This window comes from Capra hircus, chromosome 26 (genome assembly GCF_001704415.2).
Source record: "Capra hircus breed San Clemente chromosome 26, ASM170441v1, whole genome shotgun sequence".
Lineage (NCBI taxonomy): Eukaryota > Metazoa > Chordata > Mammalia > Artiodactyla > Bovidae > Capra > Capra hircus.
In genome coordinates, this window is record NC_030833.1 from 17,299,330 (window position 1) to 17,315,066 (window position 15,737).

The 15,737-nt window shown below is 40.2% G+C and overlaps 1 protein-coding gene across 1 annotated transcript in view; it reads right to left on the bottom strand.

Annotated features, from left to right (window-relative positions):
- TDRD1 (tudor domain containing 1) overlaps positions 1 to 15,737 on the bottom strand; it is a 53,763-nt gene that overhangs the window by 18,397 nt on the left and 19,629 nt on the right. The window contains exons 15-21 of the mRNA XM_018041107.1: positions 13,875 to 14,117; positions 13,382 to 13,522; positions 11,694 to 11,804; positions 10,813 to 10,983; positions 8,202 to 8,477; positions 3,076 to 3,195; positions 1,527 to 1,643 (exon numbers count right to left, since the gene is read on the bottom strand). Of these exons, the coding sequence (XP_017896596.1) occupies positions 1,527 to 1,643; positions 3,076 to 3,195; positions 8,202 to 8,477; positions 10,813 to 10,983; positions 11,694 to 11,804; positions 13,382 to 13,522; positions 13,875 to 14,117 (1,179 nt within the window). The remainder of the gene's footprint in view (positions 1 to 1,526; positions 1,644 to 3,075; positions 3,196 to 8,201; positions 8,478 to 10,812; positions 10,984 to 11,693; positions 11,805 to 13,381; positions 13,523 to 13,874; positions 14,118 to 15,737) is intronic.

A 15,737-nucleotide genomic window follows, 5' to 3' on the forward strand; every position in this document is an offset into this window, starting at 1 on the left:
CGTCCAATTAGCTTCTTAGTGCCTCACCTCACAAAGACAAACGGCAAAGGATGACCAAGCAGAAGAAGAAAGAGAAGACCAGAGCAAACAAACAGGATCTCGCGGAAACGGAGGCCAAGGACCGAGGAAACCGTGAAAATTAAACTATGACCATCCTCAGAGAAATGACCTTCCATCCTCAGAACAAGTACAAGGAAGCGTTCAAACCACACATTCGAGAAACATAAAAACTACTGGAACAAAGAATGTGATATTAAAAATGAGATAAGAAAGGCTGGAAGAGAAAACTGAGGAAACCTCTCGAACAGAACAAAAAAAAGATGAAACAGCAGAGGAAATTCAGCAGAAGAGTTTAAGCCCAACATCAGAAAACTTGGGAGTTCATAAAAGAGCAGAAAATGAAAGAAAGGAATCAAAAAAAATTCAGGAAAAAGATTTCAAAACTAAAGCTCATACATTTCAAGACTGAAGTGCCCACCCGCTGAGTGCTCACTCAGGACAATGGTGCAAAGAAACCAGTGCTGGGGGAAGGCCCTGGATAGGGCTCCACACTTCCACTGACAGGGCCCGGGTTCAATCCCTGGTTGGCGAACTAAGATTGCACAAGCTGTGTGGAGCAGCCCAAAAAGAGAAAGAAAGAAAACCAATGCTAAATCACATCATAAAATTCAAAACTCGGGATGAAGAGATTACCACAAGTTCCAGAAAGAAGGGAAAAAATATGTACAGAGTTTGGAGAACCTCAGTGACATCTACCTCTCCTACAGCTAAAAGACAATATAAAAGCAATGCCTTCAAAAATTTAAGAGGAAGATGATTTCCAACCTGGAATTCTATCTATAGGTAAGCTGTCAAGAAACTATTAGGGTAGAATACTTTTTCAAACATGAAACATAACAGAAAACTTATTTTACACATAACTTTTCTCAGCTTCCAGAGGATGAGAAATACCCAAATATTATGAGTAAATCAAAAGTAAGGGATCCAGAAAGCACGTTGAGATGAGGGAGGGAGACAATCTCGCAACAAGGGGGAGGGGTGGGAGAGAAATCCAAGCAACAGAGGGCTGGCGTGATGGTGACGCGAAACTTCCAGGAGGACAGCTCAGGTCCCAGAGACAAGCAGTCTAGATAGGAGCTGGCAAAAAGGCCAGGGCTGCCTACAATTATGACAAAAGTTGATTCAGTACATAAAGAAGTACTCTTGGAGAGAATTTATACCAGTGCAGAGGACTGGAGATCATTACTGAAAGTATACAGAACACAAGTAACAAAAAAAAAAAAGGCTGCCTAAGTATTTATAGTGACTACATGGCTAGGCTGTGAATCGCTTTTATGCAACCCTAGTTATCGTAACACAGAATACTTATCTAACCAAAAATTACGACACATTTCTACCGGGAAGAAAAGAGAGGGAAACTGAAGATCCAATTGTCATATAAAATAAATAGAAAGTTAAATACTTTTTAAAATTGTAAGTCTCATGTTTTAAATGCACACTGTTCTGGGCAAGAGAAAGAATCTTACTTGTATATCTGGCACAACACGCATCTCCAATTTTCGGTATGTAGGGCGATCGGCTTTTCTGAGCATTGCAATATTCTAACAATTCGGCCGTCAATACGCTCAGTTTTTCCTGATCTTCTAAAAAATATATATATAAAAAACAACGTTCTGTGAAGAAACTTTCAGTTCCAATATGTATAAACGTATGTAAAAAGGAAGATCAAATCTAAACTCCAAAGATCCTGTATATTTTTAATTTTTACTATTTTAAACATTAATATTTAAAATATTTTAATTTTTACTATTTTAAAACATTTCTGTTTTAAAAAATAGATAAAACCACTAGTGGGTACACTGTGGGGAAGGGACGCAGTACTGGGAGGGGGCAAGAAGAAAGCCACCTTCCTTCTTGGGAAGGTGGGCTAATTTGTTCATCAGGGTGTCTAGTCCAGTGTGCTCATTCTACAAAAGTTTATGACATCAGGCTACAGATTCACAATTGTTCCGTATACTTGTCAGTGCATAGGTAAGAAAGTGAAACAAAGTACTTCCAATTCATCACACCGTATGTAGCTGCCAGGATGGAATAAGCCTGAGCCCATGCTTCCTACTATACAGTTTAAAGATGACTGTTCCTAATACGGAGAATACATTTTAGAGCAGTTATTGGTATCACCACAACTCTTGGTTTGATCACTTCAAAAAGACACATTTTCAAGCATCTGCAAATAATTCTGAATATCCAACTTGTACTAACTCAGCTTCTGAACTATAAGGATAAACTCAAATACACTGACGAGATGACTGAATTGTAATCTTTCATGAAACAAAAAAGGAAAATTAAAGTCAACATTTATATGCTACTCTTCTTCACAATTAAGAGACACTGTAAAACAGTTCTCTAAGTTCCTAAGACTCAGTAACACTGTGATTAAAGAGTGATTTCAAAGTACTCTGTCAACATATCTAAAAGAGAATTCAGTTCAAATTCTCTCAATGCTCCTAGAAGGTTAGGTTAGTAAGTGTAATTCCATACAGACAGTACCTACTTTTAAACAAGAAATTACACAGTAATCGAGGATGCTGCCTTGTTATAAAAAGCTGCAGATGATCTAGACCAGGCAGAGTAGAGACTGAATGGAGGGCATGTTCACATCTGGTTTAAAATCGAATTTTCCTTACATATTACTATGATCAATTAAAACACTGAGTGGAAAAGAAATCATCACTTCTTCTCCCCGTCGCTTCCTAAGGAGTTCAGGTAAGTTCATTCTACAATTCCACTCCAGAACTCTTGCCTGGGAAAGCCCATGGACGAGGAGCCTGGTGGCTGCAGTCCATGGGGTCGCTGAGTCAGACACAGCTGAGCGACTTCACTTTCATGCGCTGGAGAAGGAAATAGCAACCCACTCCAGTGTTCTTGCCTGGAGAATCCCAGGGACGGGGGAGCCTGGTGGGCTGCTGTCTATGGGGTTGCACAGAGTCGGACACGACTTAAGCAACTTAGCAGCAGCAGCAGCAGCATTCTACAATTAAAAGACTAGCATCAATATGTCTCAAACTTTCTTACCTGCTATTTCATTTGGTAGAGCATAAAACAAGTTTGGATTTGTGATTTCTAAAATGCATGCTTGTACAGTTTTATTAACTGGCAATTCTATTGTACTCCACTGATCAGCTGAAGAGATGGCTGAAAATACACGAAATACAGTCCTCTTATGAAACAGATAAACTTTAGTATTCAACACTCCCAAAGTCCCAAAATGAAAATCTGTATTTTCACAAAAGACTTTGTTTAATTTTAGGGACTTTGGTGTGCATTACAAAAAAGCTCGACCTATGTAACAAGAGTCTGTAAACTATGACACTCATATACTCTATTTTTATTTCTATAGTACATTTAATTCTTAAAATTTACTCAAACTTTAAGGGATACATAGCTGTATGATGTACGTTTGTTTACCTGACAAGTAACTACATTAAAAATGAGTACAGTGTTCAATACAACCTTGTTTCAATAAACATTCAGTTCAGTTCAGTTGTGTCCAATTCTTTGCGACCCAATGTACTGCAGCACGCCAGGCCTCCTTGTCCATCACCAACTCCCAGAGTTTACTCAAACTCCATGAGTTTACTCATGTTCATTGAGTCAGTGATGCCACCTAACCATCTCATTCTCGGTTGTCCCCTTCTCCTCCCGCCTTCAATCTTTCTCAGCATCAGGGTCTTTACAAACGTGTCCGTTCTTTGCATCAGGTGGCCAAAGTACTGGAGTTTCAACTTCAACATCAGTCCTTCCAATAATATACAGGACTGATTTCCTTCCAATCCAAGGGGCTCTCAAGAGTCTTCTCCAACACCACAATTCAAAAGCATCAATTCTTCACCGCTCAGCTTTCTTTATAGTCTGACTCTCACATCCATACATGAATACTGGAAAAACGATAGCTTTGACTAGACGGACCACTGTTGGCAAAGTAAGGTCTCTGCTTTGTAATATGCTGTCTAGGTTGGTCATTTGAAACAGCTCAACTGGAATTCCATCACCTCCACTAGCTTTGTTCAAAGTGATGCTTTCTAAGGCCCACTTGACTTCACATTCCAGGATGTCTGGCTCTAGATGAGTGATCACACCATCATGATTATCTGGGTCGTGAAGATCTTTTTTGTACAGTTTTTCTGTGTATTCTTGCCACCTCTTAATATCTTCTGCTTCTGCTAGGTCCAGACCATTTCTGTCCTTTATCGAGCCCATCTTCGCATCAAATGTTCCCTTGGTATCTCTAATTTTCTTGAAGAGATCTCTAGTCTTTCCCATTCTGTTCTCTTCCTCTATTTCTTTGCACTGTTCACTGAAGAAGGCTTTCTTATCTCTTCTTGCTATTCTTTGGAACTCTGCATTCGGATGCTTATATCTTTCCTTTTATCCTTTGCTTTTCGCCTCTCTTCTTTTCACAGCTATTTGTAAGGCCTCCTCAGACAGCCATTTTGCTTTTTTGCATTTCTTTTCCATGGGGATGGTCTTGATCCCTGTCTCCTGTACAATGTCACGAGCCTCATTCCATAGTTCATCAGGCACTCTATCTATCAGATCTAGGCCCTTAAATCTATTTCTCACTTCTACTGTATAATCATAAGGGATTTGATTTAGGTCATACCTGAATGGTTTAGTGGTTTTTCCTATTCTCTTCAATCTTGATGAAAGTGAAAGAGGAGAGTGAAAAAGTTGGCCTAATGCTCAACATTCAGAAAACAAAGATAATGGCATCTGGTCCCATCACTTCATGGCAAATAGATGGGGACACAGTGGAAACAGTGTCAGACTTTATTTTGGGGGGCTCCAAAATCACTGCAGATGGTGAATGCAGCCATGAAATTAAAAGACGCTTACTCCTTGGAAGAAAAGTTATGACCAACCTAGATAGTATATTCAAAAGCAGAGACGTTACTTTGCCAACTAAGGTCCATCTAGTCAAGGCTATGGTTTTTCCAGTGGTCATGTATGGATGTGAGAGTTGGACTGTGAAGAAGGCTGAGCGCCAAAGAATTGATGCTTTTGAACTGTGGTGTTGGAGAAGACTCTTGAGAGTCCCTTGGACTGCAAGGAGATCCAACCAGTCCATTCTGAAGGAGATCAGCCCTGGGATTTCTTTGGAAGGAATGATGCTAAAGCTGAAACTCCAATACTTTGGCCACCTCATGCGAAGAGTTGACTCATTTGAAAAGACTCTGATGCTGGGAGGGATTGGGGGCAGAAGGAGAAGGGGACGACAGAGGATGAGATGGCTGGATGGCATCACTGACTCGATGGATGCAAGTCTGAGTGAACTCCAGGAACTGGTGATGGACAGGGAGGCCTAGTGTGCGGCGATTCATGAGGTCGCAAAGAGTCAGACATGACTGAGTGACTGAACTGAACTAGGTTGGTCATAACTTTCCTTCCAAGGAGTAAGCGTCTTTTGATTTCATGGCTGTAGTCACCATCTGCAGTGATTTGGGAGCCCCCAAAGATAAAGTCTGTCACTGTTTCCATTGTTTCACCATTCATTTGCCATGAAGAGATAGGACCAGATGCCATGATCGTAGTTTTCTGATTGTTGAGCTTTAAGCCAACTTTTTCACTCTCCTCTTTCACTTTCATCAAGAGGCTTTTTAGTTCTTTACTTTCTGCCATAAGGGTGGTGTCATCTGCATATTTGAGGTTATTGATATTTCTCCTGGCAATCTTGATTCCAGCTAGAGCTTCCTCCAGCCCAGCGTTTCTCATGATGTACTCTGCATAGAAGTTAAATAAGCAGGGTGACAATATACAGCCTTGACATACTCCTTTCCCTATTTGGAACCAGTCTCTTCTTCCATGTCCAGTTCCAATTGTTGCTTCTTGATCTGCATACAGATTTCTCAAGAGGCAGGTCAGGTGGTCTGGTATTCACATCTCTTTCAGAATTTTCTACAGTTTGTGGTGATCCACACAGTTAAAGGCTTTGGCATAGTCAATAAAGCAGAAATAGATGTTTTTCTGGAACTCTCTTGCTTTTTCCATGATCCAGCAGATGTTGGCAATTTGCTCTCTGGTTCCTCTGCCTTTTCTAAAACCAGCTTGACAATCAGGAAGTTCACAGTTCACACACTGTTGAAGCCTCGCTTGGAGAATTTTGATCATTATAGTATGAGATGAGCGCAACTGTGAGGTAGTTTGAGCATTCTTTGGCATTGCCTTTCTTTGGGATTAGAATGAAAACTGACCTTTTCCAGTCCTGTGGCCACTGCTGAGTTTTCCAAATTTGCTGGCATATTGAGTGCAGCACTTTCACAGCATCATCTTTTAGGATTTGAAATAGCTCAATTAGGATTCCATCTCCTCCACTAGCTTTGTTCGTAGTGAAGGAGTTATGACCAACCTAGACAGCATATTAAAAAGCAGAGACCTTACTTTGCCAACAAAGGTCTGTCTAATCAAGGCTATGGTTTTTCCAGTGGTCATCTATGGATGTGAGAGTTGGACTATAAAGAAAGCTGAGCGCCAAAGAACTGATGCTTTTAAACTGTGTTGTTGGAGAAAACTCTTGAGAGTCCTTTGGATAGCAAGGAGATCAGTTCTGGGTGTTTACTGGAAGGACTGAAGTTGAAGCTGAAATTCCAATACTCTGGCCACGTGATGTGAAGAGCAGACTCATTTGAAAAGACCCTGATGCTGGAAAAGATTGAAGGCAGGAGGAGAAGGGGACGACAGAGGATGAGATGGTTGGGTGGCATCACCAACTCAATGGACATGGGTTTGGGTGGACTCCGGGAGTTGGTGATGGACAGGGAGGCCTGGTGTGCTGTGGTTCATGGGGTCGCAAAGAGTTGGACATGACTGAGCGACTAAACTGAGTGCAGCACTTTCACAGCATCACCTTTTAGAATCTGAAATAGCTCAACTGGAATTCCATCACCTCCACCAGCTTTGTTCGTAGTGATGCTTCCTAAGGCCCACTTGACTTCACATTCCAGGATGTCTGGCTCTAGGTGAGTGATCACACCATCGTAGTTATCTGGGTCATGAAGATCTTTTCTGTATAGGTCTTCTGTGTATTCTTGCCACCTCTTCCTAAGATCTTCTGCTTCTGTCAGGTCCCTACCATTTCTGTCCTTTATTGAGCCCATCTTTGTATGAAATGTTCCCTTGGTATCTCTTAATTCTTGAAGAGAGCTCTAGTCTTTCCCATTCTATTGTTTTCCTCTATTTCTTTGCATTATTTACAGAGAAAGGCTTTCTTATCGCTCCTTGCTCTTCTTTGGAACTCTGCATTCAAATGGGTATTTCTTTCCTTTCCTCCTTTGCTTTTTGCTTCTCTTCTTTTCACAGCTATTTTGAAGGCCTCCTCAGTTAGCCATTTTGGTTTTTTGCATTTCTTTTTCTTGGGGATGGTCTTGATCCCTGTCTCCTATACAATGTCACGAACCTCCATCCATAGTTCATTAGGTACTCTATCTATCATATCTAATCCCTTGAATCTATTTCTCACATCCACTGTATAGTGATTTAGGTCATACTTGAATGGTCTAGTGATTTTCCCTACTTTCTTCAATTTAAGTCTGAATTTGGCAGTAAGGAGTTCATGATCTGAGTCACAGTCAGTTCCTGGTCTTATTTTTGCTGACTGTATAGAGCTTCTCCGTCTTTATCTGCAAAGAATATAATCAACCTGATTTCTGTATTGACCATCTGGTAGAGTCTTCTCTGGTGTTGTCAGAAGAGGGTGTTTACTATGACCAGTGCCTTCTCTTGGTAAAACTCTGTTAGACTTTGTCCTGCTTCCTTGTGTACTCCAAGGCCAAATTTGCCTGTTACTCCAAGTGTTTCTTGCCTTCCTAAACTTTTGCATTCTAGTCCTCTATAATGAATAGAACATCTTTTTTGGGTGTCAGTTCTAGAAGGTCTCGTAGGTCCTCATAGAACCATTCAGCTTCTTCAGCATTACTGGTCGGGGCATACAGTTGGATTACCATGATATTGAAAGAATAAACATTAAACTGATTACTGTGATATTGAATTCAATAAACATTAAGCTGATTTCAATTACCTATTACTAATCTACTTCCACAAATGGTATTTCTACAGGAAAATTCTGTCACTTGAAACAGCACAATTTTCATAGCCTATAAAAGCAAAGGAGAACACAAATTTAAATAACAGTTTAAAAATGTTACCTTGAAGCCCCGGGGTATCAATCTGAAGGTCATGCTTATCAACAGGTCTGGTTTTCGCTAAATCTGTATGTGGTGAACCAGCTTTTAAAACCAGATGTTCATCAATCAGAATATCACTAATGATTCTGGGATAAGAAGTGGAAAGGTCAGTGAGTTCAATCCCCACTCCGTTTTCAGTGATTTCAACCACTCGGGCTTGGAGTTTCATCCTGGCAACACACGTCTGAAATCTTGCTATGGCTTCTTTACTCCAGTGTTTGTTTCTAGGCTGTATACCTGACAAATAAGAACAGCATTAACAGGAACTTTGCGCCCCAAGAACTCTGCGCCCCAAAGCTACATTTTTTGGTTTCAATAACATCCAGGACTCCCCTTGCCAAGTTTACCGTTGAGGTCAGTGATCTTGAGCATCTGTTCTCAACAGCCAATTACGCACCTACATCCTTTGTGCCTGTGCTGCAGATAATGCATCTGCAGATACACTCCTGGGGTTTTAGGAGACTCAGGGTCTGTCATGACTTTCCTCACCAACTTATCTTCACCTGACATTTTTCCCACCAGGCAAAAACAGAATTACTGTTTATAGAAGCCATGATTCTTATATATACAATCATGAGTATCAATTATTCTGATTAAAAAAAAAATACTTTCACATAATTTTCCAATGTTAATTTCAAAATGTCATCTTAAATTTGAAACCAAAAATTATTTCTAGGATAACTTTGACTTACACCCTAATTTTCATAACAGTGATTCTCAAATGTGGCTGTGCATCTAAATTACCTAGAGGGCTGGTAAACACAGATTTGGGGGACCCGCCCTAGAGTTTCCAGAATGATGCTAAAGCTGAAACTCCAGTACTTTGGCCACCTCATGAGAAGAGTTGACTCACTGGAAAAGACTCTGATGCTGGGAGGGACTGGGGGCAGGAAGAGAAGGGGACGACTGAGGATGGGATGGCTGGAAGGCATCACGAACTCGATGGACGTGAGACTGAGTGAACTCCGGGAGATGGTGATGAGCACGGTGGCCTGGCGTGCTGCAATTCATGGGGTCGCAAAGAGTTGGACATGACTGAGCGACTGAACTGAACTGAGATGAACTGAACTGAAGCAGGTCTTGGATGGGGACTGAGAATCTGTGTTTTTGACAAGTTCTCATACTGATACTACTCACTGGTTGTCTGGTGGGAGGGGATCACACTTTAAGAAGCACTGACATAAAACATGGTAATTGAAAATAATAATCCAAATCATATTCAGTGTAAAATAAGTAAAAAGAAACCAGATATGTGAAAGGAAAAATAAAAAGCATCTAATGCCTCCCTGGTGGCTCAGAGGTTAAAGCATCTGCCTCCAATCCAGGAGACCTGGGTTTGATCCCTGGGTCGGGAAGTTCCCCTGGAGAAGAAAATGGTAACCCACTCCAGTATTCTTGCCTGGAGAATCCCATGGACGGAGAAGCCTGGTGGGCTACAGTCCATGGGATTGCAAAGAGTTGGACACGACTGAGCAACTTTGCTTACTTCACTTCACTTACTAATGCTTCCATACATGACTACTATTAACATTTTTGTATGCAACCTTCCATAATCTTTATGGGCATATGGAAATACTCACATGCATATACACTCATAATTCTTTTATAAAGAAATTTTATAATACTAAAAACTTGTAAAAATAATACAAACTTCCAAAAATTTTATAATATAAAAAATTACTATGTTAGGCACTATTCAGTGTATACTTTATTTCTCTTTTATTCTTAATGTCTTTTTGAGGAAGATACAATAATTCTCCAGAGGAGCGAAAAGAAGCACACAGTCTAACCAGCTTACCTAAGATCTCACAGCGAGCAGGCAGCAGAGGTGGTTCTAATCTGTTCTCTTAATCACAATACTACCCTGCATCTCTTTTATAACTGGCTTCCTTCACTTAATTCATGAACTGCTCTTCATGTCAACAACACATATTTAACATTTTAATGACTGTGTAATAAGAGCAAACATTTAATGGAACTTTCTGAGTGCCAGACCCTGGTCTAAACATTCACTCAGTAATCCTCACAACATCCTTATGAAATAGGCAACACCACTACCCACTATGGGCTTCCCTGGTGGCTCAGATGGTAAAGCACCTGTCTGCAATGCAGGAGACCCGGGTTCAATCCCTGGGTTGGGAAGATCCCCTGGAGAAGGGAATGGCAACCTACTCCTGTATTCTTGCCTGGAGAATTTCATAGACAGAGAAGCTTGGCAGGCTACACTTCACGGGGTCACAAAGAATCGGATGTGACTGAGTAACACTTTCACTACCCACTATCTGGATCCTCGTTTAACCAAGGCTCTATTTCTGGCTATTTAGGTTGTTTTGCGACTATTAACAGGTAGTGAATTTCCATGTAGGTGAACTTGGTGAACTCATTAAGACTGTTGTGGGGGGATGAATTATTAGAAGCAAAACTGCTAAGACAAAAGGCTGAACTACTTGAGGCTCTTTGAAACAAAATAGCTTACACAAAATATTAAAATTAGATACACATTAGCACTGAGAAGTTTATGTAATCTAAGTATCAGAAGACAGTTGAGAAAATGTCTCATTTTGCATCATACCTACTAACCAGCACTGTATCCCTTGAAATGGAAGTTTTAGAAACTTGGATGGGATCATCTGAAGTTCATCTGCAGTAACTTCTTCAACGTTTCCATAATCCACAAAATGTACTTTAAAGTTTCCATTTGGTAAGATTTCCTTGACCAAAGCACGATACCAATTACTGTCACCTAGATTTAACACAAAGTTTGCAACATGGAGTATTTCCCTTCTATTGAGATTTGAAATTTTTATTTTGAAAAGGACCATCCTTTGTCTAAGGTAGCTAATAAATTTGTTCTTTTTCCAGATGTTACCTTTAGCTTTTAATTCAGAAATCTCAAAATTCATTCTTAGAATTATCTCCAAAGTTTTTATAGCATCACACTTCTGCATCTACTATAAAGATTTCATTCATAACCTAACCAGTAAGCAGAATATTAAGAAAAGACTTAATAAACTTTAACATATTTGTCAAACTGGAGGACATAATTCTCTTATTGCTAATGAGATTGTTTTACCTGTTACTTGGTAAATAATGTAAAAAATAAACAGAAAAACATGCAATAAAATTAAGGGATTTCATCAAATATATTTTCAAGATAAACATGCAAAGGGTAAGCAGAAGAAACAATGACTCTGCAGTGAACAGGTCTCCGTTTCATTACAATCAGAAATTCTGCAAAGAAAAGCATTTGACAAACTTAAGTAAGAAAAGTATCATTTGGAGCTTCTTGTTGCGAAGAGAGAAGACATAAGATCTTAAGCATTCATTTAATTTTGATTATGAAAAATATCTGCCTAAACAACAGAAAGAAAATACACACTAAAAATGAAGTTTGAATGTCAAGGAAAAAAAAAAGATTCCAATATAGTCAAGATTGTGCCAACTGCAACTTACCTACAAAGAAAGCACAACAAGGTTGCCCTATTTCTGCCTTAAAATCATTAGGCAACTTCTGCTGGCAATATTCTGCTAGTAAGTTGTTCAAATCATTGAGTTCCTTTAGGGCTGAAAGCACAACACACATACAGCATTTAACATTTTTAAAACATGCTGAGTAGCAGACTTTCCTTTAAAGCTGGAAAGTGTTTTGATCATAAAAATCCAGGTACATTTCTAGACAATTATTAAGTACACTAAATGCCTTTCCCTTTTCCTTATTAAGAACCTGGGCAAGTCAGTCATTATTTAGTTCATATTCTCGGTAAACCCCATACCAACAATTCACTGGGCACAGAGCTACAATGACGGCATCATTGTCAGTGTGCTAGAGCATCTGCGTGTGTACCAGCAAACAGCAGACGAGCCTGCACAGAAGGAAGTTACGTACAAGCTGTCCCGAAGGAGTATATATGAACCACCACGAAATGGGGGGTGCAGACAGTGTCTGCTAAGGAAATCCAGAGAGGTGGGCTCTGTGCACTAAAGGTCTCACAGAGAAATCTCAAAGGAGAGGGCTAGAAAAGAAGAGGGCATTCCAGAAAAAGCAATGGCTCTGAGGCAAAGGACCAAATTAAGCAGCCAAAAACACTCGGTGGGAGCAGTCTGGCAGAGAAGAGTGGAAAGGTGAGCCACTGAAGAAAAGTACCAGAGACGTGCTTAGAAAGACACAGACCATGGAGAACTTTAAAAGCCATCTTAACACTATACAAAGGAAACGGAAAATATCTTTTAAACACGTGGCAAAGGCCCATTCACAGAAATGGCACAGGCCCATTCAAGTTAGACCTGTCACCTTTCAGATTAGTCGAAATAAGAAAATTTAAGGACACACTGTTGGAAATGGTGTGGGAGAGGGCACTTTCATACACTGCGGAGGGAAGCAGCCTGTCTGACCTCAAGGGCACCCTCCTCAGAGCCCAAGCACACACATCACTCTTATTTGTGTACTTCTCTATGTGTATGTTATACTTAAATGAAGTCAACAATTCAGTTTTTTCAAAAATAAATTGAGGAGACATTCTGTGAAACCTGCTGCTGCTGTTAAGTCGCTTCAGTCATGTCCGACTCTGTGCGACCCCAGAGACGACAGCCCACCAGGCTCCCCTGTCCCTGGGATTCTCCAGGCAAGAACACTGGAGTGGGCTGCCATTTCCTTCTCCAATGCATGAAAGTGAAAAGTGAAAGTGAAGTCGCTCAGTCGTGTCTGACTCTTAGCGACCTCATGGACTGCAGCCCACCAGGCTCCTCCGTCCATGGGATTTTCCAGGCAAGAGTACTAGAGTGGGTTGCCATTGCCTTCTCTGCTGTGAAACCTAAATTGGTTTAAAAGGAGGCACTACTGAAAACAAAAATCATGGCTTACAACAGAATAAAAGGCAACCAAGTATAACCAGGGGGCTTCCCTGTAGTTCAGATGGTAAAGAATCTGCCTGCAATGCAGGAGATCCAGGTTCAATCCCTGGGTCGGGAAGATACCCTGGAGAAGGGAATGGCAACTCACTCCAGGATTCTTGTAAATCTTTCTTAGAAATACAAATACCCACTTGGCCCTCACTGAAGAGGGAACAGTTATCATCAGCCAATCACAAACTTTTCTTTATTATCTATGACAACGGAACATAAATAGGTAAGAGTCAACTTACCATCATCCCCTTTAAGCACATGGCAGTAAAATTCTCCAGGACTATCAATCACACAGACCACAACATCCACTGTTTGATCAACAGCAAGTTCAACCCACGTCCACACCAGTGGATTGACTTTTGTTTCTACACCCAAGGGAACTGTGAAAATAAATGGACATTTTGCTGAACAAATGGCCAGAATGGTGGGTCGAAGGCAGGAAGAACCTGCTCTTGAAGAACAGAACTTCCAATGACTTTCTTAGTGACTTTACAGAAAAGTCAGTTAATCTCAGAATTAACCATTATTATCTCACTGAATTTCAAATTTCAAATTCACATTTCTGATCAATCTCTAGCTGCCAGTGACCCAAACACACACTCTGGATGAATGGTTGATTGAAAAAGACAAAAGGTACTCAACGTCCATTCTTTTTAAAAATATGAGAACCCCGACATTCACAGAGCCATTTGAACTCCAACAGGGACATTACCTGGTGGACAATTTACTTACCACTGGCTTCTTTCATGTCACTGGGCTTATCTGCCACAAGCCCCTTGTCCTCCACGGCAAAGCCTGCACTGAGGAGCGCTTTGGTGACACTGATGTGGGGTGTCACAGATCGATCTATAAGTTCCACCAGGGAACTGTTTTCCAACTTGTCCACCACGTTCACTGTGATAATTTTGTTCTGTACAATCTTCTTCATCAGACAAACAGCTTCTGGAGTCCAAATTCCTAATGATGGCTTTACTCCTAACAAAGAATTTTTGAAAGAATGTTCAAATACTTCTTATCGCAACCATCTAGAAATTTAGCTCCTAATTTCCACAAAGTTAGCCGTAAGGAATCTATGACAAACACTGGAACCAGCAAATTCCACTGGAGAAGGATTTTCTAGACATGAGAATGAAAGCAAAATTACAAAGTCTATAAAAAGCTTCTCTATTTCTATGTAAACAATCCATCATAAATCCATTGATAAGAAATGTCAAAGAAGCAAACCTATTAGACAGAAAGTAGATTAGTGGTTGCCTGGGAAGCTAGGATTAACTACAAATGGGCATGAGAGATCTCAGTGGGGTGATGGAAATGTTCCAAAACTGGGCTATGGAGATGATGGTGCAACTCGATAAATTTACTAAACATCACTGAATTACACACCTAAAACAGTGACTTTCATGATATATAAATTATAGCTCAATAAGGTTAAGAAAATCATAAACAACAGTATAAAACAATCCAAGAAGAAACCCGGTCACTGACACTGACGTATGAAACATCTGTAGTATTTATTGAAAGGGCCCTTACAGAATCAACAATCCTAACGTTATGCACAGTCATTTCATAAAACTACGAGCCACGTAACTTACGAGAAAACTTCTGATCTCACTTGAAATGCAACAGACTAAAATGCTTTTGTTTATCAAGATTAGCCAAGATGAAATAACACAGAACTATCTATTTGGCGCGCTGACGAGTGAAGGAACTGACTCCCTCCTACGTTTCTGGCTGGTGTGTAAAGCAGGTCCACCTTTTCCAGAGAACTATCAAAACAGGTACACAGACATGAAAAGCAGCAGACCTCCGACACCTCCATTCCTCCTAAGGAGGCATTTTGCAATATAACTATATTTTACAACCTATCCCAAGGAAATGATCTTTGTAAAAAATTAATTTTTAAATTGAGGTGTATTTGATTCACAGTACTGTATTAGTTTCAGGTGTACAACACAGTAATTCAGTATTTTTATACTCCACTCAAAGCTATTGTAAAATATTGGTTATATTCTCTGTCCTGTACTATATATCCACACAGCTTATTTAATTTATACATAACAGCCTGTATCTCTTCCTAACAAAATGATCTTGGATAGGTTGTGAAATGTAGTTAAGAGAACACTACTAGTAGCAAAAACTTGGAAAGATCCTTCCGATAAGCGGATACTAGTTAAATTACGGTACTTTGAATCAAAGTTGTAGAAGCCAAACTTTTAAGTTGGAAAGAAGCTCCTGCTCCTAGAGGGGCACATTACACGTACAGCAATTTCTAACCATACGATCATTCATGTTCTTATGGTTTTTACAAGCAATGAAAATAAAAGTCGCTCAGTCGTGTCCAGCTATTTACCACCCTACAGACTGTAGGCCACCAGGCTCCTCTGTCCGTGGAATTCTTCAGGCAAGAATAGTGGAGTGGGTTGCCATTTCCTTTCCAGAGAAATCTTCCTGACCCAGGGATCGAACCCAAGTTTCCCACATTACAGGCAGATTCTTTACTGCCTGAAATCCCTGGGTCAAGAAGATCCCTACAGAAGGAAATGACAACCCACTCCAGTATTCTTACCCAAAAACTTCCATGAACAGTAGAATTTA